This window comes from Salvelinus namaycush, chromosome 7, assembly GCF_016432855.1.
Source record: "Salvelinus namaycush isolate Seneca chromosome 7, SaNama_1.0, whole genome shotgun sequence".
Taxonomy (NCBI): Eukaryota; Metazoa; Chordata; class Actinopteri; order Salmoniformes; family Salmonidae; genus Salvelinus; species Salvelinus namaycush.
In genome coordinates, this window is record NC_052313.1 from 42,642,678 (window position 1) to 42,667,860 (window position 25,183).

At 41.8% G+C, this 25,183-nt stretch overlaps 1 protein-coding gene across 1 annotated transcript; it reads left to right on the forward strand.

Moving 5' to 3' along the window:
* Positions 1–6,970: 6,970 nt before the first annotated feature.
* LOC120050729 (1-phosphatidylinositol 4,5-bisphosphate phosphodiesterase delta-4-like) lies at positions 6,971–24,816 on the forward strand. The gene is made up of 15 exons (XM_038997293.1): positions 6,971–6,995; positions 10,639–10,797; positions 11,599–11,827; positions 12,037–12,166; positions 12,269–12,503; positions 15,179–15,380; positions 15,577–15,721; positions 16,446–16,598; positions 18,335–18,508; positions 20,424–20,580; positions 20,886–21,002; positions 21,159–21,337; positions 21,482–21,613; positions 21,752–21,902; positions 23,821–24,816. Exons 1-15 carry the CDS (start codon positions 6,971–6,973, stop codon positions 23,910–23,912), a joined length of 2,280 nt encoding a protein of 759 aa, XP_038853221.1. The 3' UTR covers positions 23,913–24,816.
* The last annotated feature ends 367 nt before the right edge of the window (positions 24,817–25,183 follow it).

Sequence of the window (25,183 nt, forward strand, 5' to 3'; positions counted from 1 at the left end):
GGACGATGAGGGTTGGACAAAGAGGCTGCTGATCCTGGACTTAAAAAGTGCTGTGCTGTGCAGCATTGGGGTGAGTCTCATGAAACCAGTTTAAACATGTCTGTAGCAAATTGTTACAAAACCATGATGCATCTGCAAAAATAATCTATCATTCTGAAGACTAAGATGTCTAGTTTTTGGCAGTTTCTTGTTTTAAATCAATCTAAAAAATGTGCCTGGATTTTGTACACTTTCACCACAAATTCTTGTTACCGATATGCGTCCAGATTAAATTCTTGGGTCATTTTTCTAAAATTCTACCTTACAAAAACCTTACTTATTTTAATAAAACACAAAAAATGATGGTGTAGTTTGTCCATAAATCCTAACAATTGTATACTACATGAAACTACACTAACGTTCGAAAGTTTGGGATCAAGATTGGGGTGCTGGCCTTCTAGGCAGAGTTGCAAAGAAAAATCCATATCTCAGACTGGCCAATAAAAATAAAAGATTAAGATGGGCAAAAGAACACAGACACTGGACAAAGGAACTCTGCCTAGAAGGCCAGCCTCCCTCACTGTTGACGTTGAGACTGGTGTTTTGCGGGTACTATTTAATGAAGCTGCCAGTTGAGGACTTGTGAGGCGTCTGTTTCTCAAACTAGACACTCTAATGTACTTGTCCTCTTGCTCAGTTGTGCACAGGGGCCTCCCACTCCTCTTTCTATTCTGGTTAGAGCCAGTTTATGCTGTTCTGTGAAGGGAGTAGTACACAGCATTGTACAAGATCTTCAGTTTCTTGGCAATTTCTCACATAGAATAGCCTTAATTTCTCAGAACATGAATAGTCTGACGAGTTTCAGAATAAATGTATTTGTTTCTGGCTATTTTGAGCCTGTAATCGAACCCACAAATGCTGATGTTCCAGATACTCAACTAGTCTAAAGAAGGCCAGTTTTATTGCTTCTTTAATCAGGACAACAGTTTTCAGCTGTGCTAACATAATTGCAAAAGGGTTTTCTAATGATCAATTAGCCTTTTAAAATTATAAACTTGGATTAGTGTCACGACTTCCGCCGAAGTCGGCCCTTCTCCTTGTTCGGGTGGTGTTCGGCGGTCGACGTCACCGGCTTTCTAGTCACCATCGATCCATTTTTCAGTTTCGTTTTGTTTTGTCTGTATTATACACACCTGGTTTCAATTCCCCCATCATGTTCCCTATTTAACCCTCTGGCTTTCATTTCTGTTTTGTCCGTGATTGTTTGTGCGTTAGTGGTTGTGATGATTACGTGTGTGTTTGTGATTATTTCCATTTGTGGAACTTTTGCCTATATTTTGAGTAAAACACTGTGGTTTCGCTCAACACCTGTGTCCTGCGCTTGACTCCGATACTTCTCCGCACACAATCCTGACAATTAGCTAACACAACGTGCCATTGGAACACGGGACTGATGGTTGCTGATAATGGGCCTCTGTATGCCTATGTAGATATTCCATAAAAAAATCTGCCGTTTCCAGCTACAACAGTCATTTACAAGATTAACAATGTCTACACTGTATTTCTGATCAATTTGATGTTATTTTAATGGACAAAAAACTTGCTTTTCTTTCAAAAACAAGAACATTTCTAAGTGACCCCAAACTTTTGAACGGTAGTGTATATAAAATATTTATTACTCAAAAACAGTGTCTGTGGACATGTCTCATTACCATAACACTTTTTCAAGTTCCTGTATAACTACAATTTTTAAATAAAGTTTTATTCACCTATGACGCATCATCTACAGGAGTAGTCCTTAGATGAGCAAAAGTTAAGGTAATTTATTCGCTTATATGCCTTCAGAATGAGGTTCTATTTCTCAAACACCCCTGTTATGTTTGTTCCTTATATAATGACAAACCGGGGCGTAGGTTTAACTACTTTTAATGAACATATACTTCAGCTAGAACACTCCATGTTTAGCCATGCAAGGCATTCTTCAACCATCTCCCGCGCCCACATATCCTGCTGGGTAACATAGGCTAAATGTTATTAACACATAACAACACATCTTCTTTCCTTTAAAAGAAAACTACTTTTCTATGTCACTACACATGTCACATCACATTTGTTTACTCAACGTGCATAACATGCAATTTTCAATAACACATTTATTCCCCCCCCCCCAAAAAATCCTGAAAAATTTAATATTTTTTCAACTAAATATAGTCTGTCCAACAATACTCTATTGTGGCTCTATTTCTTTTCACATTAACAAAACATTCAGTCCAGGTGCCCCTTTTTTTTTTAGTACAGTTTTTTTTAGTACAGTTCAGACGCAACCCCATGTCTTGCAAAGACTGATTTCAGGTAGGTGATTACAGCTTTGCTGGAGGTCGTTGGCAGTGTTGCTACTTCAGGGTAGTTTGAGTAGTAGTCGGTAACAACAATGTGACTTTTGCTATTGCAGTCAAAAAGGTCAACTCCAACTTTGTAGTAGGGTCTGTTGGGTACTGGATGAGGCATTAGCGGCTCTGCTTGCTGCTTTGGCCTGTAGGTCAAACACAGTTCACATGAAGCAGTGGTCTGGCTGATTTCCGGGTTCATTCTTGGCCAGTACATTACTTCTCGTGCTCGTCGTTTGCATTTTTCCTCACCCAAGTGGCCCTCGTGTATTTTCTGTAGCATTTCTTTGCGTAGTGTCATGGGAATGACAATCTTGTTGCCTTTTTTACACTATGTCATCCACAACGGTGAGCTCTGCTCTGCACATCCAGTAATCCTGTATTCTCCTTGGACAGTTGTTTTTCTGTGCAGGCCATCCTATCAGTGTTGTTTCTTTCAACTCTGTCATTGTTTGGTCAGCTGCGGTCTCTCTTTTGATCTGCTCCATTCTCTCAGAAGACACAGGAAGTGATGCTACGATCATTTCGACGTAGACCTGAATCTCAGTGTTTTTCGGTGTGTCGAAGCTCTCCTTCTTGTCGACTGCTCGAGAAAGAGTGTCGGCGGCGAACATGAACTTTCCCGGGGTATAGATCATCTTCACATCATACTTTTGCAGTCTGATCAACATTCTCTGGATTCTCATTGGACAATCATTCAGTGGCTTAGACATGATTGACACCAATGGTTTGTGGTCGGTTTCTACTTCGAAGTCTTGTCCGTAGACGTATTGGTGAAACCTTTCGCAAGCGTATGTGCTTGCCAGTAGTTCTTTCTCTATTTGTGCATACCTTGTCTCTGCGCCTGTCAAGGCTTTGGACGCATACGCGACGGGTTGCCATGTGTCGTCATGCTGTTGCAGAAGAACTGCTCCCAGGCCAAACTGTGACGAGTCTGCAGAAATCCTTGTGCTTTTCTCTGGATCATAGAACCTGAGCACTGGCTGTTCTGTGATTGACTTCTTTAGGTTTCTGAAGCAGTTTTCCTGTTCATGGGACCATTCCCATTCAGTTTTCTGTTCCAGAAGACATCTGAGTGGAGCGGACTGTGCTGACAGTTGAGGTATGAACTTTGCAAGGTAGGTGATCATGCCGATGAAGCGTCTCACATGGTCCTTGTTCTTCGGGCGCTCCATGTTGTTGATGGCTGATGTTTTCCTCGGGTCTGGTTTGACTCCGTCCTCTGAAAGTACATCTCCCACGAATTTAAGTGTTTTCACACCAAACTCGCATTTGTCCTTGTTTAGTTTTAGGTTGACTTTCCGTGTCAGGTCCAGCACTTGTCTCACTCTCGCATCGTGTTCTTCTTTTGTGGACCCCCAGACGATGATGTCATCCATCATAGTCTCCACTCCTGGAATGTGCTCGAAGATCATGTGGATTGTCTTGTGGTAGACCTCTGGCGCTGAGAGAATCCCATATGGTAGACGAAGAAATCTGTACCTGCCCTCAGGTGTGTTGAATGTGCATAGCCTTGAGCTTGCATCATCTAGCTTCATTTGCCAGAATCCTGATGAGGCATCAAGCTTACTGAACTACTTTGCTCCAGCAAACTGCGACATTATCTCTTCTCTGGTTGGCAACTTGAAATGCTCTCTCTTGATTGCTTTGTTGAGATCTCTTGGGTCTAGACATATCCTGAGATCGCCATTCTTTTTCACCACAATAACCAGTGAGCTTACCCAGTCTGTAGGTTCATCCATTTTTGTGATGACGTCCATCTTTTCCATGCGTCCGAGTTCCTCTTTGAGTTTCTTCCTCAGTGCAAATGGAACTTTTCTGCATGTATGCACAACTGGAGTAATTTTGTCATCAGTACATATTTTGTGTTCTCCTGGTAAACATCCAAGACCCTCAAACACATCCTCATCCTCAGCCAGTATTGGTTCTTGGTCATTTTCAGTCTGTGATGTCACTACATACACTCTTTTCAACAAATTGAGCTTTTCACATGCATTGATTCCTAGAATAGGCTGTACACTCTTTTCCACAATCAGCAGCTGTGCTCTGAACTGTTTTCCTTTGTGCTGTAAAGTTACTATGCAGCTACCTTTGACTGGTACGTTCTCCCCAGTATAACCAGTAACCTTAATTTTCACTGGGTGTATTTTGCTCTTCACCTTCAGTGTTTTGTAGTCATCCAGCGATAACAGGTTTACCTGTGCTCCAGTATCAAGCTTGAATGGTATTACAGTTTCATTCACAGTCACTGGCACAATCCATTCAGCATTTACTGCATTGCATATTTCCACAGAATCAACAAAGAATTCTTCCACCTTCTCCAGCGCCCGCATAGACTGCTGGGTAACGTAGTCTAAATGTTATTAACACATAACAACACAACCCCCTTTACCCCACTTTTCGAAATGGCTAAAAAGCTCAAATTGGGGAAAAGTCTGAGAACCATTACCTTACCAACATGGATGCTTGAATGGGCTTTATTGATGTGGTCAATTGTTGCCTGTCACCTATTATTTGCAGATTGAGCTAAGGGGCTCTCATTACCAAAACAAAATGTCCCATTACCATGTAATTTTTTGGTCTGTTTCTGTAAAGAGAACCTTCATTTCAGTATAATCAATGGTTGTGCTGTATTGGTAACTTTATTTATTTACTAGGACCACTTCTTAAATCTATCCCAAGACAGTTTTTGGTTCATATCTCACATATTTAGATACTTTATAGGCATATTGTGTTATACCGTTTGTACTAAGGATCCCATTCAATCCAGAAATGTATCTATAATACATTGAACCACAAATATCCACATCCTAATACACCAATATTACCTGTAAAGACCTTGGATACATTATTTTTCTTGTTACTTTTGAAAATACATGCATGCAATTACAGTACTTACAGTGCCGTCAGCAAGTATTCACATCCCTTGACTTTTTCAAAATGTTGCTACAAAGTTCAATGGATTTAATTGAAATTTTTTGTCAACCATCTACAGAAAATACTCATGTCAAAGTGCAAGTATTCAACCCCCTGAGTCAATACATGTTAGAATAACCTCTGGTTGTTGATCATTGCTAGACAACCATTCAGGTCTTGCCATAGATTTTCAAGCAGATTTTAGTCAAAACTGTAACTTGGCCACTCAGGAACATTCACTGTCTTCTTGGTAAGAAACTCCAGTGTAGATTTGGCCTTGTGTTTGTTTTAGGTTATTGTCCTGCTGAATGGTGAATTAATCTTTTCCTCTAGGATTTTGCCTGTGCTTCCCTCCATTTTGTTTATTTTCTATCCTGAAAAACTCCCCAGTCCTTAATGATTACAAGCATACCCATAACATGATGCAACCACCACTATGCTTGAAAATATGGAGAGTAGTTCTCAGTAATGTGATATATTGGATTTGCCCCAAACATAACATTTTGTATTCAGGTCAAAAAGTGAATTGCTTTGCCACATTTTTTTGCAGTATTACTTTATTGTCTTGTTGCAAACAGGATGCATGTTTTGGAATATTTGTATTCTGTACAAGCTTCCTTTTCCCTCTGTCAATTAGTGTGGAGTAACTACAATGTTGTTGATTTATCCTCAGTTTTCTCCTATCACAGCTATTAAATTCTCTAACTGTTTTAAAGTCACCATTGGCCTCATGGTGAAATCATGGGGAAATCCTTCCTCTCTGGCAGGAGACTGGGTGTATTGCTACACCATCCAAAGTGTAATTAATAACTTCACCATGCTCAAAGGGATATTCAATGTCTGCTTTTTTACATTTTTAACCATCTACCAGTAGGTGCCCTTCTTTGTGAGGCAATAGAAAACCTCCCTGGTCTTTGTTGTTGAATCTGTTTGAAATTCACTGTTCGACTGAGGGACCTTACAGATGTGTGTGTGTGGTGTACAGACATGAGGTAGTCATTCAAAAATCGTGTTAAGCACTATTATTCCACACAAAGTGAGTCCATCCAAAACTGTTGCGGTAATGACAATTGTTACATTGGTAGTTGTGGAAATTGTTATAAAATGCATAATATCAGAGAAAAGAAAATAATTATGATGAAATAGATAAGTAAAGATTCTAATGAAATCCAATTTTATTTGTCGCATCTGCCAAATACAACCGGTGTAGACCTTACCGTGAAATGCTTACTTACAAGCCCTTAACCAACCATGCCTTTTTAAGAAAATATCAGTGATCATAGATCCAAGAGAATCTCAGTGATCTCTTGAGAATTTGTTTGTCAAATGTCAGTTTGGTGAGAATAACCCATAAAATTGGGGTCAATTCCATTTATATTCAGTCAATTCAAGAAATGTAATTGAACCCAACAGGTTGAGAGTCAAAAACTGCTCTGGCAAAGTCAGGGAGTGATACAAAATAGGTATTATTTATTTATATCAAGTCTGCTGTAGTTTGAATATGACATTCTAAGTATTAATTTACACCACTGTGAACTATCATTTGGTTGTAAAATATTCCAACTTTGCTTTCATCCCATCTCATCCTAGCACCTATCCTCTCTTCACACGTTCTGATGTCTTACCATACATTTTATTGTCAATCTTTTTGCTGGGCAGCAAATGGAAAAAGCGTAAAACAACCATCAATGGCTTCTACGGGAAGTGACCTGCGTAAGTTTATTCTTGAGACTTAAAGTTGGATACCAAAAATATAAAATATATGCATATTGATCTAAATAAATTGATCAAAACAATACCCACTGGGCACACACTGGTTGAATCAACATTGTTTCAACGTAATTTGTCACATGGAATCAACATGAAAATACATTGGATTTGAAAAATGTCATCTAATTTCAACCAGCTTTATAAACATTGAAATTAGGGTAAAACTTAAACTGAAATACATTGACTTAACCTGATTAACAGGTTGTTACATCAATCTAATTTCAACATAATCATCAGAACTATGTATTTGTTGAAATTGAGTTTAAAATTCCACATAGAAACGCAAAAAATATTTTTGATTGTATATTCAATTGGGTGACTGAAATTATGTCGAATTTTAGATTTGATTAGACATATTTTATTTCACCTTGTTTCAATGTTGTAGTAAAATGGTATGTTTGAATCAACGTCATCGTTTCAACCTAAATAAAGAGGTATATTGAAATGACATGTGAAGACAAAGTCCAACAATTTCTGCCTGAACAGGGACTCCTACTGGTATATGAGGGGTAATGCATTTCAGTGAGAACAAGTCCACCATCCAGATGCCTACCGCTATGTACCCAGTTCAGCTTTGGAAACAAGCTGTGTTCGTTTTAGCTGAGCTATCATCTCAACACATTTTGACATTGATCAATTTCCATACTCATTTGTGTTGACTACCTAAATTACGTTAAATAGTTTTTAAAGTAACTCCTCTAACTTTTCTAACACAAGCTGTATGTGAAAGTCAATTCGGAGTGAGGCTGAGTTTATGTAGGCAACATTGACACCTGATTTGCCCAACAAAGGACACTTTGGCTGCATTTATACAGGCAGACCAATTCTGATATTTTATTTTCACTAATTGGTCTTTTTACCAATTAGATTAGCTCTGAAAAAGAGCTGATGTGATTGGTAAAAATACCAATTAGTGGAAACAATATCAGAATTGGGCTGCCTGTGTAAATGCAGCTCATAATTTCAACATGTAGCTTGGTATACTATCATTCATCCATGGTTGATTGGATCTTTGGAAGTAGTTACCATTAGCCCTATAAATAGGATGCCAAATTCATTATATTAAAAATATACTTTTACCTTTGGATATTGTCTTTTATATGAAGGATGGTTGATTGATTTCTAATGTAATCTACAAGTTATTAATATGTTGGATTAATGTCGCCATCTCAACCAAAAATCTAAGTTGAAGAATAGGACTAAATCAAACTTTATGTGAAGTTCATTTAAAGTTTTATTTGATTTAGTGCTATTCTTCAACTTACATTTTTGGTTGAGATGGAGACGTGAATCCAACATCAACATCAATTGCGTTCACAATTCAATATCCAATTTGTCTACAAATGAATGATTGATATGTTAGGGTTAGGGTTATTTAGGTAGTGTACGCAAATGAGTATGGAAGCTGATCATTGTCAAAATGTGTTTACATAAGAGCTCAGCTGAAACGAACACAGCTTGTTTCCAAAGCTAAGTACAGTACATGAACTCAGGAAAAAAAGAAACGTCCTCTCACTGTCAACTGCGTTTATTTTCAGCAAACTTAACATGTTTAAATATTTGTATGAACATAACAAGATTCAACAACTGAGACATAAACGGAACAAGTTTCACAGACATGTGACTAACAGAAACTGAATAATGTGGCCCTGAACAAAGGGGGGGTCAAAATCAAAAGTAACAGTCAGTATCTGGTGTGGCCACCAGCTGCATTAAGTACTGCAGTGCATCTCCTCCTCATGGACTGCACCAGATTTGCCAGTTCTTGCTGTGAGATGTTACCCCACTCTTCCACCAAGGCACCTGCAAGTTCTCTAACATTTCTGGGGGGAATGGCCCTAGCCCTCACCCTCCGATCCAACAGGTCCCAGATGTGCTCAATGGGATTGAGATCCGGGCTTTTCGCTGGCCATAGCAGAACACTGACATTCCTGTCTTACAGGAAATCACGCACAGAACAAGCAGTATGGTTGGTGGCATTGTCATGCTGGAGGGTCATGTCAGAATGAGCCTGCAGGAAGGGTACCACATGAGGGAGGAGGATGTCTTCCCTGTAACGCACAGCGTTGAGATTGCCTGCAATGACAACAAGCTGAGTCCGATGATGCTGTGACACACTGCCCCAGACCATGACGGATCCTCCACCTCCAAATCGATCCTGCTCCAGAGTACAGGCCTTGGTGTAACACTCATTCCTTTGACGATAAACGCGAATCAGGCCATCACCCCTGGTGAGACAAAACTGCGACTTGTCAGAGAAGAGCACTTTTTGCCTGTCCTGTCTGGTCCAGTGACGGGGGTTTGTGCCCATAGGCGACGTTGTTGCCGGTGATGTCTGGTGAGGACCTGCCTTACAACAGGCCTACAAGCCCTCAGTCCAGCCTCTCTCAGCCTATTGCAGACAGTCTGAGCACTGACGGAGGGATTGTGCGTTCCTGGTGTAACTCGGGCAGTTGTTGTTCCCATCCTGTACCTGTCCCGCAGGTGCGATGTTCAGATGTACCGATCCTGTGCAGGTGTTGTTACACGTGGTCTGCCACTGCGAGGACAATCAGCTGTCTCCCTGTAGCGCTGTCTTAGGCGTCTCACAGTACAGACATTGCAATTTATTGCCCTGGCCACATCTGCAGTCCTCATGCCTCCTTGCAGCATGCCTAAGACACGTTCACGCAGATGAGCAGGGACCCTGGGCATCTTTCTTTTGGTGTTTTTCAGAGTCAGTAGAAAGGCCTCTTTAGTGTCCTAAGTTTTCATAACTGTGACCTTAGTTGCCTACCGTCTGTAAGCTGTTAGTGTCTTAACGACCGTTCCACAGGTGCATGTTCATTAATTGTATATGGCTCATTGAACAAGCATGGGAAACAGTGGGAAACGTACAGACCCTTTACTGTGAAGTTATTTGGATTTTTACGAATTGTCTTTGAAAGACAGGGTCCTGAAAAAGGGATGTTTCTTTTTTTGCTGAGTTTAGATGTAGCCATCTGGATGGTAGACTTGTTCTCACTGAAGTGCATTTCCCCCTCATATACCAGTAGGAGTCACTGTTCAGGCAGGAATCGTTGGACTGTGCCTTCACATTTTATTTTGATATACCTCCTTATTTAGGTTGATGGCATGATGTTGAAACAATGACGTTGATTCAAAAATACAATTTTACTATCAACATTGAAACAAGGTCAAATAAAATATGTCTATCAAATATGAAATTCAACATAATTTCAACCACCCAATATATATTGAATATAGGATGAAAATTATTTTTTTATGTTTCTACGTTTTCCACGTTGATTCCACATCACAATATGTTGACAAATGACATTCCAACAACGTTGATTGAACCAGTGTATGCCCAGTGGGTCGTGTGTATGAATCTCTGGGTCTGTGCGAGATGGATGTCCCGTTCACTTAGACTGATCCCAGATCTGTACGAGTTGACAAGACAGCACAAACTGATCTGGGACCAGGCTACTGTTGACTGATATTGAGCGGTTGCCATAATGTATGTCAGGACAGGACAGTTATCTGGGCCTTGACTCCTACTCGACTTCGGCCCCTGACTCCTACTTTCCCTAATGTGTCTGATCAGGTATCCAGGGGGATGACAACCTCCAGTCCATGATCGTTGGCACGGTGATGAGGAAGATTAAGTCTCGCACCTGGAAGAAGCAGCGCTACTTCAAGCTGCAGGAGGACTGCATGACCATCTGGTACAAGTCCAAGAAGGCCGGGAACACCCACTCCACATGTGAGTAGTGACATTTACAGTACATGCTAAGACAATGTTTCGGCAACGTTTAGACAACATCACCTACTGACAGACACACATTTTGTCACATTTGATACTTATTATATCATTGTCCACATCAAGATTATGTTCGGCAGCAGGCTGTACAAAACACCTTCCTTATGTTGAGTTGCACCCCCTTTCGCCCTCAGAACAGCCTCAATTCGTCGGGGCATGGACTCTACAAGGTGTCGAAAGTGTTCCACAGGGATGTTGACTCCAGTGCTTCCCACAGTTGTGTCACGTTGGCTGGATGTCCTTTGGTTCGTGGACCATTCTTGATACACACAGGAAACTGTTGAGCGTGAAAAACCCAGCAATGTTGCAGTTCTTGACACACTCAAACCAGTTCATTCACCCTCTGAATGGCACACACACAATCCATGTCTCAATTGTCTCAAGGCTTAAAAATCCTTCTTTAACCTGTCTGCCCCCTTCATCTACACTGATTGAAGTGGATTTAACAAGTGATACCTGGTCAGTGACACCTGGATTCACCTGGTCAGTCTGTCATGGAAAAAGGTGTTCCTAATGTTTTGTACACTCCTTTGAGTAATTTTGTCGTTGCAGGGCTCTAGTTTTATCATCACTGAAGTGAGTGATAATATTGGGCTATAGGGTTCACCATGTACCTAAAGACTTGACTTATTCCCTTTGGCCACGAGTGGAGCAAAGGGCCTAAAGAAAATCTAAGGAGATAGCTGAATACCTAAAGAGATACCTAAGTAGATAGTATTCAGCTTCTCTTCTCCCTTTCAACAGTCTCTGTGAGTGACGTGGAGACGGTGCGTGAGGGCCACCAGTCAGAGGTTCTGCTAAGCATCGCAGACGAGTTTCCCCCGGGCCGCTGCTTCACCTTGGTGTTCCGTGGTCGCCGTGGCAAGCTGGACCTGGTGGCAGACTCGGCGGATGAGGCCCAGTCCTGGATCAAAGGCATGAGGAAGCTGATCGAGAACCTGGAGAACATGGGCGAGAGTGAGAAGCTTGACCAGTATCCTTTCTGACAAGCTAAACCAATCAAATGTATTTACAAAGCCCTGTATACTATATCAACAGTTGTCACAAAGTTCTTAACAGGAACCTGGGCAAATACGACACATAGTCCTAGCTAGTTTGCTTAATGAAGTGCACTATACACGTGTTATAGCTTCTGTAGTTTCGCTGTAGCATGATGACGTTTCCCTTAAGCGACATTTCCAGGTGGATCTGTGAATGGTTTCAGAAGGCTGATAAGAACAACGATGGCAGAATGAACTTCCGGGAGATCAGGGTCCTGCTGAAGATGATGAACGTGGACATGAACGAACATCACGCTCACCGACTCTTCATGGTAGAAGCCCTGAGATCATCTTAATAAGGCCATATATCTTTGATTCTTGTACATTGCTGGTGTCTGTTGAGGCCTGAAGACCTTTCTCCATTTCATCCACAGACGGCAGACAAGTCTCAGACGGGGACTCTGGAGGATGATGAGTTTGTCCTGTTCTACAAGATGCTGACCCAGAGAGAGGACGTTCTCAGGGTGTTCCAGGACTACTCTGGCGACGGACAGAAGCTGTCTCTGCGGGACCTGGAGGAGTTCCTGAGAGATGAACAACTGGAGGAGGTGGACGGGGTTCAGCAGCTGGCCATGGAGCTCATCGAGCGCTACGAACCCTCTGACACAGGTAGTACTGACCTCTGACCATGGCATGATTTGTGGCTATAGCTGAACAATCACACCCTACTGTTACGCACGCCTCTGAGAAGAAGGAACGCAACACCCTGCTGCAACTCAACTCCCCGTGAAGCAAAAGAGGTATGAACTGTAGGTGCGAGAAAGGACGACAAAGGCAGAATTTACCGTTTACTAGGATTTATTTCCTACACGGTAATATGGGGAAAAGGGGCTGGACGGAACCAAAGCAAAGAAAGTAAATATCAAAGCTCCCCCTCTCCTATCTAACCTGCCTACCCACTTAACTTAAAACCACCTGGTGCCCTAACCAAAATACAGGGGGTGGTCCGCCCAGGTCTTACCTAGTGTGCCTAGACAGTGAATATACTACGGGTATATGTATGCCCGCGGGCCTCTTGCCTAAGCACTCCCTAGGTGCCTTCTCCTTCCCCCCTGGGAACAAATGAAACAGAATAATTATTAACAATTTCACAAACACTCAGAAACACAGGACATCTATGAGGCTCTGTCTGACTGAGCAACAAACTCACAGAATATACCAACTACTCCCAGCAACAACTAACACAGTAAATTACCCCAAAGCCTCCTCTCTCAGCAAATATCTCTCACAATCAAACGCTCTGCATTCCTCAGCCTTCAATGATCTCACCCTGCCTATCCTCTCTCTCTCTAATCTTTTTTCTTCTGAACAGAACACTGGCTTTTATATCTTCAGGTGGCAATAGTAATTAGAGTCAGCTGCTTCTTGACGAGGGGGCGGGGTCAGCTCTCCAATCATCAATTAGCCATTGAGTCGACCAATCAGCTGGTTGGGGAGAACTCAGGAAGCTATCTCCTGAAACACACACACTCAAATACAAAAGCTACACACAGAAACTGGGGAACGTAACACCTACGAATTATCAGGTCAATAACCATATCATCAGGTCAACATCATGGTCAAGCAGTTCTTATTATTTCAACCAAGAACAAATATATTTGAATGAATATCATGATGGTTGTAATGAAAAATATAAATACAGTGGGGCAAAAAAGTATTTAGTCAGCCACCAATTGTGCAAGTTCTCCCACTTAAAAAGATGAGAGGCCTGTAATTTTCATCATAGGTACACTTCAACTATGACAGACAAAATGAGAAAAAAAATCCAGAAAATCACATTGTACGATTTTTAATGAATTTATTTGCAAATTATGGTGGAAAATAAGTATTTGGTCAATAACAAATGTTTATCTCAATACTTTGTTATATACCCTTTGTTGGCAATGACAGAGGTCAAACGTTTTCTGTAAGTCTTCACAAGATTTTCACACACTGTTGCTGGTATTTTGGCCCATTCCTCCATGCAGATCTCCTCTAGAGCAGTGATGTTTTGGGGCTGTTGCTGGGCAACACAGACTTTCAACTCCCTCCAAAGATTTTCTATGGGGTTGAGATCTGGAGACTGGCTAGGCCACTCCAGGACCTTGAAATGCTTCTTACGAAGCCACTCCTTCGTTGCCCGGGCGGTGTGTTTGGGATCATTGTCATGCTGAAAGACCCAGCCACGTTTCATCTTCAATGCCCTTGCTGATGGAAGGAGGTTTTCACTCAAAATCTCACGATACATGGCCCCATTCATTCTTTCCTTTACACGGATCAGTCGTCCTGGTCCCTTTGCAGAAAAACAGCCCCAAAGCATGATGTTTCCACCCCCATGCTTCACAGTAGGTATGGTGTTCTTTGGATGCAACTCAGCATTCTTTGTCCTCCAAACACGACGAGTTGAGTTTTTACCAAAAAATTATATTTTGGTTTCATCTGACCATATGACATTCTCCCAATCTTCTTCTGGATCATCCAAATGCTCTCTAGCAAACTTCAGACGGGCCTGGACATGTACTGGCTTAAGCAGGGGGACACGTCTGGCACTGCAGGATTTGAGTCCCTGGCGGCGTAGTGTGTTACTGATGGTAGGCTTTGTTACTTTGGTCCCAGCTCTCTGCAGGTCATTCACTAGGTCCCCCCGTGTGGTTCTGGGATTTTTGTTCACCGTTCTTTTGATCATTTTGACCCCACGGGGTGAGATCGAGGGAGATTATCAGTGGTCTTGTATGTCTTCCATTTCCTAATAATTGCTCCCACAGTTGATTTCTTCAAACCAAGCTGCTTACCTATTGCAGATTCAGTCTTCCCAGCCTGGTGCAGGTCTACAATTTTGTTTCTGGTGTCCTTTGACAGTTTTTTGGTCTTGGCCATAGTGGAGTTTGGAGTGTGACTGTTTGAGGTTGTGGACAGGTGTCTTTTATACTGATAACAAGTTCAAACAGGTGCCACATTAATACAGGTAATGACTGGAGGACAGAGGAGCCTCTTAAAGAAGAAGTTACAGGTCTGTGAGAGCCAGAAATCTTGCTTGTTTGTAGGTGACCAAATACTTATTTTCCACCATAATTTGCAAATAAATTCATAAAAAATCCTACAATGTGATTTTCTGGATTTTTTTCTTCTCATTTTGTCTGTCATAGTTGAAGTGTACCTATGATGAAAGTTACAGGCCTCTCTCATCTTTTTAAGTGGGAGAACTTGCACAATTGGTGGCTGACTAAATACTTTTTTGCCCCACTGTATATGGTTTGAACTGATATAAAAAAATTATTTTTTGTCTTTGTTTTTGTTTTCCATAGCCAAGATGCTGAAGGCCATGTCTATCGACGGTTTCCTGATGTACCTGGCGTCGGCTGAGGGCTCCATCTTCCACCCCAGACAACAGAGCCTGTACCAGGACATGACCCAGCCCCTCAACCACTACTTCATCTCCTCTTCACACAACACATACCTGATGGAGGACCAGCTTCGAGGACACAGCAGTGTCGAGGGATACATACGGTATGTACTCTACACCAGTGGTGGCTGATGGGAAGGCTTAGTAGGCCGTTCTTGAGAGATGATCGTGATCTCTGTCTTGAGGTGAATTACGCCACAACTTTTGGAAGACAGAATCTGAGGGATTGATCGTTGTCCATTCAAATTAATATACTCTGGGACAAAGTCCCAAAATTTTAACTTGTTTCTTCCTCGTTAGGGCTTTGAAGCGAGGCTGTCGGTGTGTAGAAGTAGACTGTTGGGACGGTCCCAATGGAGAGCCTATCGTCTACCACGGACACACTTTCACCTCCAAGATCCTCTTCAAAGATGTTGTGAATGCACTGAGAAACTATGCCTTCAAGGTATTTATTTAATCCGAAGAAATTGTAATGACAAGATTACACCTCTTTGTATGGTATGCTTCACAAGTTTTCTCTGCACTATCAAGACATAATGTTTACATATCAGTACAGAATACAGGGGTGTTTTTAACTATTCAGATCCAATCATTGTTTAGCATTTTCATGGTCCATTTACCAGTGCAGTACTTTGCACACAGGAATCCAAGAACTTGCAGTATCAACACACTCCTCACTCAACACCTCATTATATGTGTATGAGTCAGGAGGGGGATCATTCCGTCATGATATCCCAAAGCCACGGCCCTTTCAGAAAGCAGAGCCCTCACACAGTAAACAAGCACATGACCGGCCTGTCAAAGACTTATCCAGTTCTGTGCCAAAACTGTCCTACGTGCCGCCAGGTTCATGTTGTGTGTCAGGGTTTCAGGGCCCTGGTCAAAAGTAGTGCCCTGCATAGGGAATAAGGTACCATTTAGGATGCAGCCACTCATACAGGACAGCCCAGAATGTAGTGGATGGACTACATAGAGGGTGCCATTTGGGACACACTCTCTGTCTGTCTGCAACTGGATGGTGGGCTGCTCCATGCGACCCCTGTCATGTCTGCCTGAGTGAAGAAGCTGCTGGTGTATAGAGACTGGTAGCAGGTATAGCCTTTCTCCTCACACTGAGAATGCTGCAGTCCAGTGTTGAATTATTCACTCCCCCCTTCCTCCCCTCCCAGGTATCAGAGTACCCGGTCATCCTGTCCACCGAGAACCACTGCGGTGTTGAACAGCAGCGAGTCATGGCCCAACACCTCAACACCATCCTTGGGGACAAGCTGCTGAAAAGCACCCTGGATGGAAAGATACCCGTCAGCTTTCCTTCTCCTGAGGTGAGGCAGCCAGCCAGGTAATCTGCTCTGATCTGACTCTCACCACGTCATGTCAAGGCCAAACGTAGCGCGATGGTGGTGGTGATGGGACATAATTGTCCCACAGAAATACAATTACTACAACGGACATTACTATTCCAATTCAAGCCAGCATTCTGCAATGCGTGGACCATATTGAGTTTACCCATATCAAATTGCTATGGGCTGCAGTCCAAAAACGTTATTTTGACCCCCTCAGCTATTGCGCTATCCACTTTCCATCGGGGGAATCCCAGTTGAAACTGGATGCAGTTTGATTGCCATCTTAAGTGGAGGTCCAATTCACTAACGTTGCCCCCTCGGCCCTCAATTTAGCTAGAGGGAGTGAGTGAGTGAACAACTTTGGACCGAGTTTGGGAAATCCTGCTCTAAGCTACCTGCCGCTCTCTAGGCTACCTGCCGCCCTCAACAAAACACTTTAGGGTGGAGTCAGTGTACAGTGTGTACATTATTAAGCCAGTTTATCGTGTTGATAGAATGCCTCAAAGATAATTGAAGAGCACATTCATCAGAATTCACACAGAATTTCAGATTACATTTTTATAATCACTGTTTTATCATATTAATAAAAGGCTATAAAACAGATTGACCTGCCCAAAAGTTAATTGTACAAAATCTGAATGTATTCCAATACATTACATGTAATCAAAATAATAATAAATACTCATTTGAGATATGCAAATACTGAATATGTGCCAGAAAGCAAAAATAAATTATGCATATATTTGACAGTTTTAACATAGAACCCAGATTAAAGGACGAGTGGGGGGGCCAGGACCGAGTTTGGGAAACCCTGCTGTAGAGTGAGTAGAGACTGTCTTGCTACCTACCTTTCTGTCAGTACCGCCCGGGCCATATGATCTGTGCTGTAAGATGCAACACTGGCACCGTGAACTATTAAAAAGCCACAGTGTTGTTCCCTCAGCACTGAATAGAATATGATTGATTGTTCTCTCAGCCTCATCTTTCGACATTGTATTGGGCGTGACCTGCAGGTCCATGTAGGACAATGAATGCAAAGACTTTATATGCCCTGTATCTCAATGCAAAGACTATGGTCTGTCTGTGCATGATGTATATTTGTTCTGCTTCAGTGATTGTAGAATACTGTGCCCACAATCATCAAGTACGCAGGTGACTCTAAATATCTATTATGTTCCATTATCAATGTCACGTTCTGACCTTAATTCCTTTTTTATGTCTTTATTTTAGTTTGGTCAGAGCGTGAGTTGGGGTGGGCATTCTATGTTGTTTTTCTATGTTTTCTTCTGTTGTTCTATTTCTATGTGTTTGGCCTAGTATGGTTCTCAATCAGAGGCAGGTGTCAGTCGTTGTCTCTGATTGGGAGCCATATTTAGGTAGCCTGTTTTCCTTTGTGTTTTGGGTGGTTGTTTCCTGTGTCTGTACCTGCACCATACGGGACTGTTTCGATTTTCGTTTGTTCATTCACTTTGTTATTTTGTATTTTTGTAGTGTTCAGTTTTATATATTAAAATGGACACTTACCACGCTGCACATTGGTCCGATATCTCTTACTCCTCGTCAGAAGAAGAAAGTCGTTACAATCAATATGCAATAAAGAGATAGGTTGAGAGAGAGGTGCAGTCGAGAGGCTTTCTGAAACATGCCCTGGTACAGAAGCATGATATCTATTCCCTGGTGATGAAACGATCTAGATCCATTGTTCTGACTAACAGGAGCTGAAGGGGAAGATTCTTCTCAAGGGGAAGAAGATCGGAGGTCTGGAGGAGAGTCTGAACGGGCTGGTGGAGCCCGAGGACTCTCTGACAGGAGAGGTGAGCGACGAGGACGAGGCGGCTGACATCGATGAGGACAGCCTCCACTGCAACAGTCTCCGACGCACGGCCAAGGTAGGCTACTGTGTGGGGGGGGGGGGGGGGGGGGTGCCTGTGTGTGCGCGAAATTGTGCATGCAACATTGACGAGGGTAACCTCCGCAGTGACATCCAAGGTGGGCTACTGAGCTGTCCGACCTCTCACCACTTCGTCTAGGGTTCGACCTGCGAGACGTTTGTCTGTGTGTCTTGTCTAGGGTTTCGAAGGGAGGGTATATTACTGGATACTTTCGAAGTTTACCAGTAAACTACCAGAATTTTGGTATCTTTCACCCTTTTGGGTACTTCAGATTATCACAGGTGTCTGTAATTATCTCTGTCCCTCTGTGTGGCCTATCACATGTAAAATATAGGAAATAATTCAATAAGATGATAGAATGACAAAGCTGTAAAACATTATCCTACATATACCATCAACTTTCTGAATACCATTGGTATCCTTTATATTATTTTTTTTACACACTTTTAGTTATTTTACTATGTCAATATTTGTTGTTCATGTTTTGCCAACCAAACTGGAAAAATAGTTTGCAGGGTTCATTGAAAATAATGCCATTGTTGAGTAGATTATTTTTTTTCATTAATTAGTCTATTTTCTCTTGAACCATGTGGTCTACCTACTAAACTCAAGGACAATATGGAAACAGATAAAAAAACAATTTATACGATATATGAATACATTTTTTAAAAAGTTATTCAAGTATAAACTACTAAAGTTACGATAGATTGGCATAGATGTAACTTTGGTAAACTACCGGTAGCTTCGCAACCCTAGTCATGTCACTAAACTCTGGGCCTGCCTGGATGTAGTCGTATATATTTCAGTCACTCCTTCTCAACTCCATCTCCCGCTCTCATATCCACTTAGCAGAAGATGTCACTCACTCCTCCATTGTCCCTCAATTCCATCAGGGCAAAGTGTATCATCTTAGTCTGAATCTGCTAATGTGTTGACTTAACCAAGTTATAACACTGTTATAGGTCTGATATTATCCAAGGGTCGCATTCATGACATCGCTCATGAAAGATATAGGGCTAGAGAAGACTGACTGACTGACTGTTGGGTGGAAGGTTGCGGGTAGAGGTAGAGAGCCCTCTAAAAATAGACACTTAATTGAAGTCAGGGATCACCTCTGTAGCTAAACACTGAAGCACCTCTGACTTTATTCTTGGGTCTTTCATGATATCGGTCAATAACAAGTCGTGCCCATTAACAGATTAGATGGAGTCCATGGGTCTAAGACATCATTTAACATTGATACTCTATGTTTAATGAACGGCATAAATTAGAATGCCATATTAGGGTTTTGACATGGTTTGATCAATATGGTAATTAGGGGTAAAGCCAGTAGTCTACAGGAGCAGTGACCTCTGGGATGCCCTTGGCCCTGATGTAACTACTCTGATGATGGCTGTCCTGTCCTAAAGACAGACTGCAGCTCAGAGTCTCTGTTTGTGTTCGGCTCCGGATCTGCTTTCATATAGAGGCAGCCCAGGTGTGCACTAGGACTGGGGAGACCTGGTTGCATCGCTAATTAGTCTGGCCTTGTGCCCGCCTGCATACCTCAACCTCCCGGTCATCGAAGCCTGATTGGCACTGGCAGACCTACTGTGGTTGGCTTCATAGTGAAGTATCACTTACTCCATATTGGGGTTGTCCCGGTCCACTTGCAGCTTTCACCCATGGCTAGCTACACTCCACTCCTCCTCTCGAACTTTACGAGTGCCACGTTGCTCTTATCGCACAGCCTTGTCTATTGTCAAAACTAGGGTTTTACTGTATATATCCAACCCTCCTAGAGCAGTTTCCCCAAGCCATTGCCCAATTTATATGTAGTTGAGTTGAATGTAGCTTAGTAAGGTCAACACTCCAATTTCCCCGTTGTGGATCGATAGAGTTTATTCAATTCAACTCTCCTTCTTTTCTTCAGAAATCGAAGCAGCGTCTGTCAAAGGAGCTGTCGGACTGCATCGTTTACTGCAAGAGTGTCCACTTCAGCAGCTTCAAGCACTCCCGCATTCACTCCAAGTTCTACGAGATATCCTCCTTCACAGAGTCCAAAGCCCGCAAACACTTGAGAGAGGCAGGTGGGGCTTGAATCCCTACAGTAACTCATGACATCATCAGTCAGGGTCAACCAGTCACTAACTCACTCACTCACTCAGGACAGTTTGTGTCGTTCTGTTTGGACCTCAAAACAGAAGCCAAAAGTTGTTGATTTACTAAAAGGAAATGTTGTCTGATTAGTGAGATTTAGTCAGTTATTCATTCAGTGGCAAGGGCCGAAACAGAGGCAGAACGACTAGAAGACCCAGTGCTTTGTCTGTGTACTGTTCAATTGCATGGTTCCTCAAGCTCATCTCATGTATGGTTAACTGCCTGTCTCTCCCAGGGGAAGAGTTTGTGCATCACAATGCCAGGCAGCTGACCAGGGTTTATCCCAGTGGCCTCAGAACAGACTCCTCCAACTTCAACCCACAGGAGATGTGGAACACAGGGACTCAAATAGGTGAGGGCCATTTTAGGTTGTTCTAAGGCACGAAACAATGATTAAACAAAATATAAATGTCCAATTTACAAACATGACTTTGTGAAGCGAGTTAAGCTCATATTTCTGTTCATTCGGATCAGTTGGTTAATTTCTCTGTTTTCCTTGCTACCTCAGTTGCGTTGAATTTCCAGACGGCAGGGGTTGAGATGGACCTCAACGATGGACTGTTCAGTCAAAATGGCCGCTGTGGCTATGTCCTCAAACCTGACTTCATGAGGATGTCAGAGAGGAGGTTCGATCCTGAGGTTCCACAGAACCGGGAAGGCTACCAACCTCGCAGTCTCTGCATTCAGGTACAAATAACAAACTGAGACCTACCTAAGACACAACCTGAGCTACAACAGACAAACTACAGAAACCAAGTGGAACGCTAACCTACCAATCTGACCGCAAGCTCTCTCATTGTGTGTGTGTATATATTTGTGTGTGTTTGCAAGGTGATCAGTGGACAGCAGCTTCCCAAAGTGAATATCAAGGAGAGCTCCGTTGTGGACCCGTTTGTGAGAGTGGAGATCCATAGACTTCCACTAGACCAGGCCAAGCAGGAGACCAGATACATAGACAACAATGATAATATACACACCCGTTAAATCACAATCACATAAATGCTTATAATGTAGCTTTTTACAGAAATGCTGATACATAAAAGCAGTATATTACAGTGTTATATTCTATTATTTTATATATTAATGAATTGTGTTTGCTCAGGGTTCAATCCAGTGTGGTATGACACTTTACGGTTCACCATCCATGCGCCTGAACTGGCCCTGGTACGCTTTGTGGTGGAGGACTACGACAAGGCGTCAAGGAATGATTTTGTTGGACAGTATACCTTGCCTTTCTCATGTATTCAGCAAGGTAATGCTCATCCATGTATTTAAGCATTTTGTACAAACTCAATATATAACCTCCTAATATGACAGTCACACACTACCGTTCAAAAGTTTGGGGTCACTGAGAAATGTCCTTGTTTTTTAAAGAAAAGCACATTCTTTGTCCATTAAAATAACATCAAATTAATCAGAAATACAGTGTAGACATTGTTAATGTTGTAAATGACGATTGTAGCTGGAAACGGCAGATTTTTTAATGGAATATCTACATAGGATTACAGAGGCCCATTATCAGCAACCATCACTCCTGTGTTCCAATGGCACGTTATGTTAGCTAATCCAAGTTTATCTTTTTAAAAGGCTAATTGATCATTAGAAAACCCTTTTGCAATTATGTTAGCACAGCTGAAAACTGTTGTCCTGATTAAAGAAGCAATAAAACTGGCCTTCTTTAGACTAGTTGAGTATCTGGAGCATCAGCATTTGTGGGTTCGATTACAGGCTCAACATGACCAGAAACAAAGAACTTTCTTCTGAAACTCGTCAGTCTATTCTTATTCTGAGAAATGAAGGCTATTCCATGCGAGAAATTGCCAAGAAACTGAAGATCTCGTACAAAGCTGTGTACTACTCTCTTCACAGAACAGTGCAGATTGTCTCTAACCAGAATAGAAAGAGGAGTGGGAGGCCCCGGTGCACAACTGAGCAAGAGGACAAGTACATTAGAGTGTCTAGTTTGAGAAACAGACGCCTCACAAGTCCTCAACTGGCAGCTTCATTAAATAGGACCCGCAAAACACCAGTCTCAACGTTAACAGGGAAGAGGCGACTCCGGGATGCTGGCCTTCTAGGCAGAGTTGCAAAGAAAAAGCCATATCTCAGACTGTCCAATTAAAAATAAAATATTAAAATGGGCAAAAGAACACAGACACTGGACAGAGGAACTTTAGTCTTAGTGGTGTTGCAGACTCTGGGGCCTTTCAGAACAGGTGTATGTATACTGAGATCATGTGACAGATCATGTGACACTTAGATTGCACACAGGTGGACTTTATTTAACTAATTATGTGACTTCTGAGTGTAATTGGTTGCACCAGATCCTATTTAGGGGCTTCATAGCAAAGGGGGTGAATACATATGCAATCACCACTTTTCCGTATTTTTTTTCATTTCACTTCACTAATTTGGACTATTTTGTGTATGTCCATTACATGAAATACATTTAAATTACAGGTTGTAATGAAACAAAATAGGAAAAACGCCAAAGGGTGAATACTTTTGCAAGGCACTGTAATGGGCCACTGTACGCCTATTTAGATATTCCATTAAAAATCTGCCTGTAACGGCAGATTTCCTCCTCTTCGTCTGAAGAGGAAGTGTAGCAGGGATCGGACCAAGACGCAACGTGGTAAGTGTCCATGTTTTAATAGAACAAACTGAACAAGACACTAATACAAAATAACAAAGTAACCTAACCGAAAACAGTCCCGTGTGGCACGCACACTGACACAGGAAACAATCACCCACAAACCAATAGTGAAAACAGGCTACCTAAATATGGTTCCCAATCAGAGAAAATGAAAAACACCTGCCTCTGATTGAGAACCATATCAGGCCAAATGACAAACCTAAACATAGAAACACAGAACATAGAATATACCCACCCAGCTCACGTCCTGACCAACTAAATAAAGACTAAACAAAGGAAATAAGGTCAGGAATGTGACACTGCCGTTTCCAGCTACAATAGTCATTTACAACATTAACAATGTCTACACTGTATTTCTGATCAATTTGATGTTATTTTAATGGACAAAATGTATTGCTTTTCTTTCAAAAACAAGGACATTTCTTAGTGACCCCAAACTTTTGAACGGTAGTGTACGTAATAGTAATAAGATGGGATCAATGACCTACTACAGCTGTTTTACTCCCTTTTCCAGGATACCGTCACATCCACCTCCTGTCTAAGGACGGAACCAGTATTCCTTCCGCCTCCTTATTTGTACATGTTAGAATCACTAACCTTGTATGAGCTGAACGTTAGAGATTCCAGTCGCTGCTTACCTGTCTGGCATTTACAAGACTTGTAGATGGAACACACTGAAGGTGGAAGACACTGATGGTGAAAGATGCTGAAGACGTGACTAAAAGAGAACAAACTTTCGTTCATAGTTTTACCAGAAAGGTTTGACATTCAAGAGCTAGTTTCACAAACTATGTCATGAATACTTTCTGTAGCTACTTCCTCAAAATAGTATGTAATGTTGTGCATATACTAAGCCAAATGTTTTTTGTAACTATTAATGTACTTTTAAAAAGTATGATTGGTGTGGTTTTCACTTGTGATCTACAATTCTATATTTATAATGTGTATTCCCAATCAGATGTATTACTGAAGAACTGGCTCTGGGATGATTCTGTTTTTCCAGCTCTATGTCATCAAATGCTAGTCAACTACACAACTGTACTTGAGATTATTTTTTGTTTTGCTGCAATGATATGTAGCGGAGAAATGTGCCACCCACTGGTCAAGAGTAATGACACATTTCAACCTAATTTCAGTCAGTCTTCTTATCCACACCACATTATTTTCTATGAACCAAGCTCCTCAAGAACGTAACATTGATGAGGCTGTTTGGTTAGAGTTGCCTAGGCTTACTGTAGGACACATTTCCTCCCTCTTTTGCCTATTGGCAAGTTTTGGTTTAAAATGGGTTATGATGCCAATGAAAACTATACTCCATTCCTCATCTCTCACTCTCTCTCTAATGCATATTATCATTTCCATGAACAATATTCTGAACAATCCGTTTAGTATAAACAGCAATTATAGCGGAACTCAGAATGCCTCAACTCGTGTCATCTGTTTTGCATAATTTAGTAGATTTAAATATTTGCTGCTGGGTTAATAGTTTATATTTTTGTACACACACTGTGTGTGTTTGTGATGTATAGCAGGGGTCTTCTCAACCCTGTTCCTGGAGAGCTACTCTACTGTAGATTTTCGCTCCAATCCCAGTTGTAACTAACAACCAGCTTTATCAACCAGCTAATTATTAGAATCGGGTGTGCTAGATTAGGGTTGGAGTGAAAACCTACAGGACGTTAGCTCTCCAGGAACAGGGTTGGAGAGCCCTGATGTATAGCCTATTGCATTGTGTTATAGCATATCTATTAACTCTTTTTGTAATATTGTCCAGTTCAGACTTCATAAAGCTGTATTATTTGTATATGTATTTAGCTATCTATGCATGTACTACTGTAGTTATTTGCCATATCCATTTGCAAATAAAGATACTTTTC

Coding starts and splice junctions, on each gene's coding strand:
- LOC120050729 (XM_038997293.1), top strand. CDS start 6,971: ATGGCTTCTACGGGAAGTGACCTGC. Junction 6,996..10,638: donor TTCTACGGGAAGTGACCTGC/GTAAGTTTATTC, acceptor GTGTCTGATCAG/GTATCCAGGGGGATGACAAC. Junction 20,581..20,885: donor CAAACACTTGAGAGAGGCAG/GTGGGGCTTGAA, acceptor TGTCTCTCCCAG/GGGAAGAGTTTGTGCATCAC.